At 41.4% G+C, this 11137-nt stretch overlaps 1 protein-coding gene across 3 annotated transcripts; it reads right to left on the bottom strand.

Annotated features, from left to right (window-relative positions):
- Positions 1 to 240: 240 nt before the first annotated feature.
- phf1 (PHD finger protein 1) lies at positions 241 to 9211 on the bottom strand. 3 transcript variants are annotated; one of them, XM_084708741.1, is made up of 15 exons: positions 8699 to 9211; positions 8066 to 8144; positions 7628 to 7709; positions 6823 to 6909; positions 6479 to 6573; positions 5890 to 6038; positions 5605 to 5700; positions 4907 to 4975; positions 4622 to 4745; positions 4237 to 4304; positions 3857 to 3994; positions 3127 to 3205; positions 1702 to 1814; positions 1463 to 1546; positions 241 to 1342 (listed from the first exon to the last, which is right to left on the bottom strand). In XM_084708741.1, the coding sequence occupies exons 2-15, from the start codon at positions 8141 to 8143 to the stop codon at positions 961 to 963; spliced, it is 1644 nt and encodes a 547-aa protein (XP_084564867.1). In that variant the 5' UTR covers position 8144; positions 8699 to 9211; the 3' UTR covers positions 241 to 960. The 3 variants fall into 3 exon arrangements, with proteins under 3 accessions (XP_084564867.1, XP_084564872.1, XP_084564882.1); XM_084708746.1 differs by having other exon boundaries at positions 241 to 1339; XM_084708756.1 differs by having other exon boundaries at positions 3863 to 3994.
- Positions 9212 to 11137: the final 1926 nt, after the last annotated feature.

The raw sequence follows: 11137 nt of genomic DNA, 5'->3' as shown, positions 1-11137 counted from the left end.
GGATGGGCTCTGAATTAAATACAGTACACTTTCTTGATGTGCCAGGTGAAAATGCCCCTATAGGCCATTTGTAGATATTTACCCTCAATTCCACCCACTGACAACTTTCTCCTGATGCTTTTTTCCTCTAAAAACATAAGGGGCTTAAAATGGTATGGATAGTTCCCCCTTAATTTCCAATACTGTGGAGAAACACCCAATCGTAAAGTTATTTCTATTGATATGCTTAGAATAGTCATAAAGGCTTAAGAAATACTTTATTATCACCAATCTTGAATAATGTTGTACAAACATATGCTTAAATGAGATGTTTTAATATTTTTGAGAATGTGTTCCTTGCAGTTTAAGGAAGAAAACAGTTTTGATCAATCGACAATGGCAATATGATCTTGATAACTGCGTGCCAGATTACGTACATTTTTATCAGTGGATCAGTCAGCAGGTACACAATTCAGGTAGGCACTATGCAACCACATCAGTAGAAATCATTGAGTAATATATTGTGACTATAGAAATCTAACTATAAAACAAAAGCCCCCTTGCGGCTCCTATTTCTATTACATCATATGAATGTATGAATCAAGTATGACAAAAAGGAACAAAGGAGTCCTTTTCGATCACTGTATATACATCTTTTAACATAAATGTGATAAATGCGAAGGCATATTTCAAAGGTATACTGTATAAATATAAGAGAAACACTAGCAAAGAGGGAGATATAGTAACATGTAGCAGAATGATATTGAACAGAGGTGATATTTTAGAGCAACCTGGATTTGCAACATGGGAATTTTGTGTTGCTTGTATTTCTAGCCACATTTCAAGTGGCACCTATACCTGCAAACAGTCATTATCTCTCTCTCTCTCTTTCTCTGTCCCTCTCTCTCTGTTTTCTGACCTCTCTTCAAAGCACCATGGAGTTTTTGAAAACCTTCCCAAACCTCTCCCTCTCTCGATTTTTCAGTACACACTCACGTTCCCCCACTCCACCAGGTATTGCACCTTCCCATCTGGCGTGACTCGTCTGGCCAAGATCCTCACTGCCTCCCCACCCCCCCAGGCTCTGGCTGATGCCCCGTCTCCCCCTCCACCCCCTCCTCCTCCACCTCCACCTCCCCCCATCCCACCCGCGTACGGGGCGAGGTCACGCAGGAGCAGGGAAGGACACGGCTCCAGCTTCTGACCTGTCTGGTGCTGGTTGTGGTGTTGGTGGTGTGGGTGGTGCAGGTGGTGCAGGTGGTGGTTGTGCTGTTGATGGTTGTGATGATGGTGGAGGTTGTGATGGGAGGATGAGACGGAGAAGGGGAGGCAGGGGGGTGGCAATCTGCAGGGGTCCTCACTACTGTTGAAGTAAAGAGAGGTGGTGGACAAACAGGGATCAAGCTCATCAACAAAGTCCAAGCACAACATGCTGAATCGACATACATCCTTGACCTATAATTGCTAAGTAGCTGGCACGAACCTGTAGTTATGCAGTGCTCTGGATATGTTTGGGGCTCCACTATAGGTGGGATGATACAGGGCAAACATTCTCTTAGGGGGAGAACTGTGGAACAGGGAACAACCACGTTATGAACGGAATGCAACAAAAAAAGAAGCAAAACATGGCACACCAAAACAAATGGGTATGTTAGCAAGCGAGACCCCCTTTATCAAAATATCCCCAAATTATAGGTCGGAATATATTACAATAAAACATACCCCAAGTTGAGCTCCTCCTCCTTCCTGGAGTTATAGAGGTTTGCCCCACCTACGTAGCCATGGCAACATGGCACCAGATCTATGGAGTTGGCAGCAACCGGGGGTGGACAAGGCTGGATACAGGAGACACACTGATTAGCCAGTGTGGATGCCAAATCAGAGGATCCAATCAAACTTCATTTCACATGCATGAATGTTATTTCCCAAATGCGCTAACTTTCCTTTTGAAAACATCTACTTATTCCAATCGAGACCTGTCATTTTGGAAAACGCGAAGGATAACTATGTTTTTTTTTTTTCAAAGTGAAAGGTGGCTTTGATGTTTTGAGGATAGTCATGCCAAGCACATGCATTAGCATTCATTTAACACTAAATTATGGCTCTGCATGTACAGTGTGACTTGTGGGAGCACATTGCTGCTGATCCAGAAAAATGCTATTCCACAGCACATCAAGCACAGCAGTGTTATTCATGTCCCCTCTATAGGATTCTTCTACAGTGGGTCCTGATAGCATTTTCCACAGCATAAGCCTATTAACCTCCTCAAGGGAATAAACGTCAGCGCCATCAGCTCCATCACTGAAATCATCAGCTGTCAATCACCCCCAAATGCAGTTTACATGATATGGTGCTTAAGGATGGAGTGGCTGTGATAGTACAGCAGTAGACCAGGGAATTATTAGTGCACTGTCCCTTTAAATGGATGTGCTCTGTCAGTGCTGCACTGTCAAAGTGCCAGCACCACCTGGCCAAACTGTAATAGACTGCAAAGTGCACTTGGAAGCGCTCCCAGACTACGCATATCAGCATACCTTCCCTTCTCACTTTCCCTATGATAACCAACCTGCCCCCTAAGATGGCCGACGATAAACGTCAGCCAGTTGTGGGTACGGAAGGCTGGATATGCTTGCTGATGTAGGAGCAGGGTGTTTTATCACTATCTGAACATAGTAAGAAGGCATAGGACATTAGTGACATATTCAGAGGTTGATGTATGTGAGGGATGTAAAAAGTAGTTTCGAGGACTTATTTGAATTCGGAATTATACCTAAATTATACCTTAATTATATTAACATTTTGTTTGTCACAATACATTTTTGAAAGGTAGTATGGCATAGATAAGCATAGATTTGCAAGAAGCACATTATGCACTAGATCGGTGTGGAGAATGCTATTGCGTTTTTTGATTTTGAGTATTTAAACCAAATCAATGTGATAAGTACACTATACCCTAGGTAGCGAGACAACGGTTTAAAGGAAAATCAGACAGACAGATCAGGATTAGAAAGTCATGCCTTCTCCTCGCATGAGCGACGAGTCATTTCAATGCCAGGAATCTGTTTGCATCGACGCATAAAGGAGGTCGGCAGGTGTCTGATCTCTTTTTTTTTGACGGCGTCCCCAGTAGAAGACAGAAGCACTGACCTGTGTCTCCATGATGCTCCGCTTTGATTTACGTGACTCCGCTCCTCCCGCTCTCCTCTGACAGGCCAGCGACAATGGGCTGAAGCACAAAACACACACACACGCACACACACACACACAGCAACAGTGACTAACCTGCAGTGCAGCCTGTGTGTGAATACATCATGGTGTGATGTGACTGTTGTATGAGCATGACTATCAAACGTACACTCACACACACCCAGGCAGGCACACATATCCTTTGCACGTATATCAAAATCAAATCAAAATGTATTTGTATAGCCCTTTTTACAAGCAATGTAAAAGAGGGCTTCACAAACGCCCACAGAACTGGCCCTCAACCAACCTAAACCCTCAAGGAAGACAAGGAAAACTCCTAGAAAAACTCACTAGAGGAGAAAAATTGAGGAAACTTTGGGAGGAGGAATTCAGTGAGGGACATTGCACACTGGCCATCCGTGCACATACACACACCCACACAAGAAACACACATGCACATACGGATTTATGCACACATATACACACACTTGATTCTGCAATAACCAAGGATTTGTGTAACTAAAACAACAGTTTAGAGTAAACATATTCACCAGAGTGAGTGAAAAAGCAGTCCTTTGACTTACAATTTAAGACCAAATGAAGTAAACCTTTCTATGACAACTGCAACATCAGGGTGTAGAAAGTCCTGTTGCTAATGTTGACATAAGAGAATAAAAGAGGTTGTCCTTACTCTGACCTTCTCCTATGTGTGATGTTAATGGGCGGGTCAGTGATGAGAGGGGACAAATCAGAGGTCAGCGGAGGCGGAGCTCTGACCTGAAGTCCAAAAAGACACTTCTTCTTTTTTATCTCCTTACCAGAGACAAACCTTGTTGGCAGGAGAGATAGATTACTTCAGATAAAACTGACATGTTAGATGGCAGTTCTAAACAAGGTAGTTGTTTTATGTGTCTGTTATTATTAGGCAAACTTGTGATCGTTGTACATGTTTTGATAGTCTTTACTCAGTAGTCCTAATTCCATTTCTATTGATGAACTAATGGACAAGAGCTCATAAATCAGGTTCTATGTCCTTTTTGTTTATTCCTTTCATCATATGCAGAGCCTCACCTGTCCTTGTTAGAGTTGAGAGCATTGAGCAGATTGTGACAGCGATCTTGCCTTGGTGTGTCGGAAAGCTAGAAATGCATAAGAATAAGAAACAGTCTTTACCCTGTGGACGATAGTTTAACCAAAATGTTGAGTCTCCCTTTGATTTTTATTTGAAATTAAAAACATTTCAACTTCTAATTGTAATCCAAGAACTGTTCGTTGGTTTGAACGGTCAATTGATCTTATTGTTGAGTTACATAAACTGCACATTAGATAAACAATTCTAAAAGTACTGATTACAGTCATACTGCTTCTGAACTTGTGGTTGCCATTATAAGACGTCTCCTTATATTTTCACCTCATTTCATCATTTCATGGTACTTATGTGAAGAAATATTTATACCAAGCCTAGAAGCAAGGATTCCCAATTTTCATTGGTAAACGACAGAATTTCATGGTCGAAATCAAAGTATTTTCTCTTGCAGCACAAGGAGAGGTGGTAGAGCACCAGATGGGCCAAATCCACCCTGCATTTACAAAAAGGAGAAACCAAGACAAGAGGATGGAGCCGTTGTTAATGAAAGTACAAATTACAAGCAAGTGAACAAGTACTTTTTGAAAAACAAAACAAACAAACAATTATTCTACAACATTTTTCCTTCAGAAATTAAATTCTCCACAGTCTCACCAGCTCATGGGTAGCCTCTGAATGGTCTCTGGTCCATTTGCACATACTGAGCACTGAAACTGATAGAACCTTTAAAGAAATGTAAAAGCCTGTTAACAATATACTTCCGATTGTAATCGACCTTTTTCTGAACCTAGGAAAAAAGACCCTGCATATTGCATAACCATCATGTATCAATTTTGTTTGTGTTTGTAACTCTACATAGCTCAAGGTCAGTGGAAATATACAATGAAGAATCCTCAGTTCACACCATCTCTTTTTGAAGCACATTTCTCTAGTTTTTCGTCACCTGCATAGCAGATGTTGTCACAAACCCACCTCCTTCTATGAGATATTCAATACGAATACCTCACATCTCTCATATTTCTTCACAGTGTTAACAAGGGGTAAAACTGATTTGCCCTTTAAATGGAAATTAAAACCAGTCTGTGAGTAAAGATAGATTTTATAATAATTGATCAATTGACTCAAGATATTTTATGAGACAAAAGATTGATTGGAACACAGCACTGCAGTACTTTACCACTACCAACAATACACCAGCCTTGATAGGGACATAAACTAAGAGTAAAGTATGTCGTAGAATTTGCATTCCACCAGACATAGAATCTCTATTAAAGCACTGCAATTTGTCTAGGACACTATCAAATGTCTATAGCAAAAGCCCAGTGTGTGTAGTTAATTATTTTTTCATTCACCTGTCTCCATAGAGTAATGGTTTGGTCAGACACTGTGTACAAGCTTCATGAAACCACTGCCCGCAACTTCCACACTGCAACATTTTCAAGTTCCACCTATGTTTGGGAGATAGAAAACACAACTGGCTCAACTGCTGAAATGATCAGTTTCATTTGCATTTGATGGAGAAACAGGTAATGCCGGTAAAAGCACAACACAACAATCTAATCAAAAATACTGTGTGTTGGTGTTCTTACATCTTAGGAGTAAATATACCATATATGTGCAAAAGGTGTGCCACTCACTCTCCAGGGCCAGCACAATAGCAATAACACTGCTGCTGGTTGGTCAGATGCTGTGGATCCCAGTCCAAAGACGACAGCTGATAGGGCAGCCGCAGTTTCATGATTTGCATGAGCCGAGCAAAGCGTCCTCGTTTAAGTGCTCCGCCTCTCTGAAAAACAATTTGGATAAACTGATTGGATACTGACCTCTCCATTTGCTGTCATGTCAAAGCAGTTCAACATAGATTATATTTGAGGAAACTGCCCAGAAAAGGCAATTTGTCTCGCTTTATAGTGTGGCTGCTCACACAGGCTAGGTTCAAACAAAGAGGAAGCTGGGACAATGAGATATGGACGCTGACTGATGAACAATTAAAACAATTAGCATCTCACATTTATAAAACAGGATCAGGACAAACTGATTGAAATCTGCCATAATGTAACCCTAACCCTACCTTGGGTGGATTATAATGTACAGTACACACCCCTGTACTGTGCTATTTATCAGTCAAGTAAAGTACATCCTTTCCAATTTTTACCACGTCGTTACTGAATCTCTTTTCCCAGGATTTGCCAAGGTATGAAACGGGGGAGAGATTAGCAGTCTAACCTTGGTGGCGACTGCAAAGACACATTGCCGACATATCCATGAATTGCTGTCAGCTTCCGGTTCGATGGACGGAGTGTGGCACTCTGGATGATAACCTGTTTTGGAAGAGAAAGACAGAGCATTGCGTGGAATGATAAAGGCCAGTACCCGAGTCAGGAGAAGCATCTTGCACGGAGCATTGTGTTTAATGTTAACTTAGTCTGATGGCATTCCACTCAACATGCATTATACTATAGAAGAACTCTGGAATGTGTTTACAGTGCTTAAATCCAATACTTATTGCTATAGTTTCACATCTGAACTGCAGAGGTACATCTACAGTAGTAAATGCAGTGATTACTAACCATGACGGCATTTAAGACAAATCACGAGGGGGTCTTTCAGAGGCGGGGCGTCACATATACAGCAAACTTCTTCCACACCAATAGAGACTAAAGAGGGAGAGAGGAGGTATTAGGCGATGAGGAGCAGGAGATGTGTAGAGGAAGGAGAGTGTTGAATAAGGAAGGAGAACGAGAGTGAGAGCGTGATCACTCACTCGGCCTTTAATGTATGTATATTGATTCGCGTTCTTGCCACCTCATTGATTTCAATGTCTCCTGCACCCTTTCAGATTTCATTCTGTTTGACGCCTGGATATTCGCCGGCTCCTAACGAGCAGCACTTCCTCTTACTTTACACTAACCGAGTGGGGGGCGCCATTTCCCTGTGGAGTCATTAGGCTAATAAATTCATAAATACACCCTAATACACCAATTACACATAAAAGTGCTTTTATCAGAACTGGCAACACTTCCCTGTGTCTCTGCAGTGAATATAAACGCTTAATTGATCAACATCTGTTTGAACTACAAAGAACCAGACTTGAATGATAGCATGCAATTAAGCATGAACTTCTGAACGCTCAAGGATAAAAACAAATACTAAAAGAACCGTTTGCAAGCACTTCATCCAAATCTCCCAAGGGTTCCCCAAAGGGAATAAAGCATACAATGGTGAAAGGTAGAGTAAACAATTTTAACATTTACAAAGCACTCAATGTCTAATGAGAAAAGTACATTTGTTAAAATCACATTATTTAATTTTATGAGATACTAGATTTTGTTCCTTAGACTGAGTTAGGTATCTGAAGAAAAAATGAAATCTTACATGAGTGGATGTCCTTTCTTAGGACCCAGAATTCCGAGTTGTCTTCAAACCTCACCAAGCAACATTGCTTTACTCCATCTACCTGTGACAGAAAGCAAGTCAACGTAATGATTGACGTAGCTAACTCTTTTCAAATTGCATTTAGTCATTTAGCAGACGCTCTTATCCAGAGCGACTTACAGTAAGTACAGGGACATTCCCCTGAGGCAAGTGCGGATGAAGTGCCTTGCCCAGGGACATAACGTAATTTGGCACGGCCAGGAATCAAACTGGCAACCTTTGGATTGGTAGCCCGATCCCATAACCGCTTAGCCATCTGACCCCAAAATAGGCACACTCTCTCACAGACAAACAGCACCTGTGTGTATATATCTCAAATGCACACAACCTTCCTCCATTCACACACACACACACACAAACAGTCACCAACAGACTTACTCTTTTCACATTGCCTAGGTACAGTAGTCCATCACTCCATCGAGCTAAAACATCATCTCCTTCACTTACTCCCCCCATCCTGAAGAGGGGAGAGAGAGAGAAAGAGAGAGAGGGGAGAGAGAGGGGAGAGAGAGAGAAAGACCCATGTCAAATGGAAATCCGATTTATTCACAGAATACTTTACTGCCATTGCCCAGACGAGGTTTATGGCCTTATTGTTCCGTACTGACACAAGACTGGCAAGTTAAAGGGTTAAATTCCCACCAACTGAGCATAGCGACAGTCAAAATACACAACATTGAATGATAAGAGAGAAAGTACACAATGAGAGAGCAGGACAAATCATTACGACACACAACATATCACCCAAACACACCACTGCATTCAAACAGCACAGTGTTATAAGCATCCCTGTTACTTAATATCAAAAAAGCACTTATGTTTTCTCTTTGAACATGTACAACTATAAACTTGAATAGATATGTGGAATGGCTGTACAGGCTTTGTCTGCACATTAGTCAATTTGTTCCAGTGCATGATCTCAAGTAAAGAGACACAGGTTACATCCTATCATTTGTGAATCAATACATCAACAAAGACAGAAGCTGGATGGACAAGGAGCCTTTTAGCTACCTGTCAAGTCGAACTCCTTTCTGTCGGGGTCACAGCTATTCCTGTGCAGACTTGACATGAAATGTTTCAGCTCCCCTGTTTTCCTCTTCCCAATTACTGGCCGGTTGGATGTGCAGCCTACGTGTGTGCACAAGTGGATGTGCATGTATGTCCCTGTGCCAAGCGCGGATGTCAGTCAAGCTGTCAGCGGGAAAGGCGTCTGTCCGTCCGTCTCTCTCTCTCTGTCTGTCCTCCGCGACGTCGTTTCGTCATGTTCCCGTGCCTTTACTCTCATTTCTCCATCTACTGATGCTATTAAGCGTGTTTGTCAGAGCAGTACTAGAATCAACCCGCGAGAGACGCCATCATCCCTGCCTCTCTCTCGACCGACTTGTTGTGACGCAGACATAAAACACCGAGAGATAGAGTGGGAGGGAGACCGGGGACCGGGAGAGCGGGGCGAGAACACCTTCTCATCGGACGAATTGACCCTAAACCGTTATGACAAGACAGGTTGTTTCTTTGAAGGGAACATGGGGAGCCAGAGACCAGCAGGAAGCTGACCGTTGAGATTTCAGTGGCTAATTAGAGGAAGTTCATCCGCCTCATTAATTGGTCCCAAGTTAGTGAAGTTACTGAACTAGAGAAAGTTTGAAAACTGAAAGTCCATGGAAGCTGCACATAATCAAGATTTTCTCCCAAACTGCACAACTAAAATCGTGTAAAAAAAAGAAAAAGAAAAAAACACAATTTATGGCGAGGAGAAGGGAAATACAATGTGTCACATTGACCACAATGTTATCAAATTTGAATGAAATATATTGTGTTTAGTAATGCATGGATTAAGACGATATATATATATATATGTATGTATCTATTATTGTTATTTTTTAATTGTTGTCCCTTTAACTAAATAATTGCATCAAATAGCCTGCAGTGCATGGTTTTTTCACAGAACAGTGACCTCAATCATCACCAGGTAGTCTAAGTCTATTACATGATTGCCGTTATTATCTGTTGGTCTTGTAAAATGAATAAATATGACTCTGTGTGATCTAATCTATAAATATTTAATTCACAGGTGATTTAAATGTACACTTTACACACTACAATCTTTCAGGGTTTTCCATACATGTGTTTGTTTTGTCGGTGTAGCTATCTATTGTGCCAGATGTGTGAATCACACCAACCCAGCATATGGTAATATTGTATTGTACTCAAAATGGCCACTGGCATATTTTAAAGATGAAGTAGTCAGTTTTTTATTTTCAACACTAGATGGCGAGCTCAGTGCACTCACAATTGTGATGCAGTGGTGTTCAGCCTGGAAGATCACATAGAAGCATGATGGTACATTTCTTTGGAAGGTGACAAGAGGAGGGCCAATCCTCTGCTAATGTCAGATTAGACTATTACGTCAAGCCTATCATTTAGAAGGGTTTATTTCCATATTTGTTATACAGCAACTTGAGTAGTTAACTACACTGTAATTAGATTTGTTTTTCTTCATATAGCTGGATGTAGGTAGAGCATTACTGTATTGCACATGCCCATTATTGAAAAATTGTGCTACATTCACAATCAGTGTTTAGGATAAGGGTGGCGAAAAAGAAAAGCTGAAGGTTACTATCACAAAAAACAAAGCAATTGCTGAAGGTTACTAACCCCCCCACCCCCACCCCCAAAAACAAAACAAAAAACAACAACAAAGCAACATTGTCTGACCATTTATTATATCAGACTACAGTGAATATGTTGACAACATAGTGACCACATACCACACATGTCTAAGTAGATAAAACAGACTGTATACAGTAGATCTATAGTATTTCATCTCTACATTAAGGGGGCTTATTTTGCCTCAGAGATAATGACCACCATTAATGTCTACAAGGCGTTCTTTCAGGGGTCATAAGGTTGACGCTCAGTTCTGAACACAGAAACATTTCACACAACCAGTACTTTGTGAGTGCTGGGGTCATGAGACCGAAGAGATGAAATACTGGTCGCATGTTGAGCTCTTGATAATACTCCCTTAGAAGTGGCTCATGCATGCCTATGCACATACTGTTACTTTCAGATTAAATGAAGGCAACAACATATAGGCCTGGTCTTTCAATGCAAGACATTGTTGTTTTATCACATTACAATAGCCCATGGGGGTCATATGTCCAACTCTTGATTGTTTTTTTAAATGTTTTAAGTAATGCAGGATGATACCTTGTCAGGATTAGGCCTATATGTAGCCTACTACCTAATTGGCTCTGTGGCATATATTTTAAAGATAGGATGGTGACAGAGAGTGCATGAGTATGAGTTTTGGATACTCATTCTCAAAGGGAGCACAGCTCCCAGGTGACCACTGTAATTTCACTGGTCAGAGCTCTTTCCAGAGAACCAAGTGTGGGCTGTTGCCAAACGCGCTGAGTGTACAACATACAGGAACTGCGCCGTCACGAG

This window comes from Hypomesus nipponensis, chromosome 2 (genome assembly GCF_054491055.1).
Source record: "Hypomesus nipponensis isolate SF chromosome 2, ASM5449105v1, whole genome shotgun sequence".
NCBI lineage: Eukaryota > Metazoa > Chordata > Actinopteri > Osmeriformes > Osmeridae > Hypomesus > Hypomesus nipponensis.
Note: the sequence above shows the minus strand (reverse complement) of the source record. Positions and strands in the feature narration are given on the sequence as shown.

Bases quoted from the DNA above. Each gene is read 5' to 3' on its own strand.
- phf1 (XM_084708741.1), bottom strand. From the start codon at position 8,143: ATGGGGGGAGTAAGTGAAGGAGATGATGTTTTAGCTCGATGGAGTGAT. The intron at 6,574-6,822 runs GTTAGTAATCAC...CTTCCAAAACAG, and splicing joins TTGTCTTAAATGCCGTCATG to GTTATCATCCAGAGTGCCAC. The intron at 3,206-3,856 runs GTAAGGACAACC...TTTGTGCTTCAG, and splicing joins ACACATAGGAGAAGGTCAGA to CCCATTGTCGCTGGCCTGTC.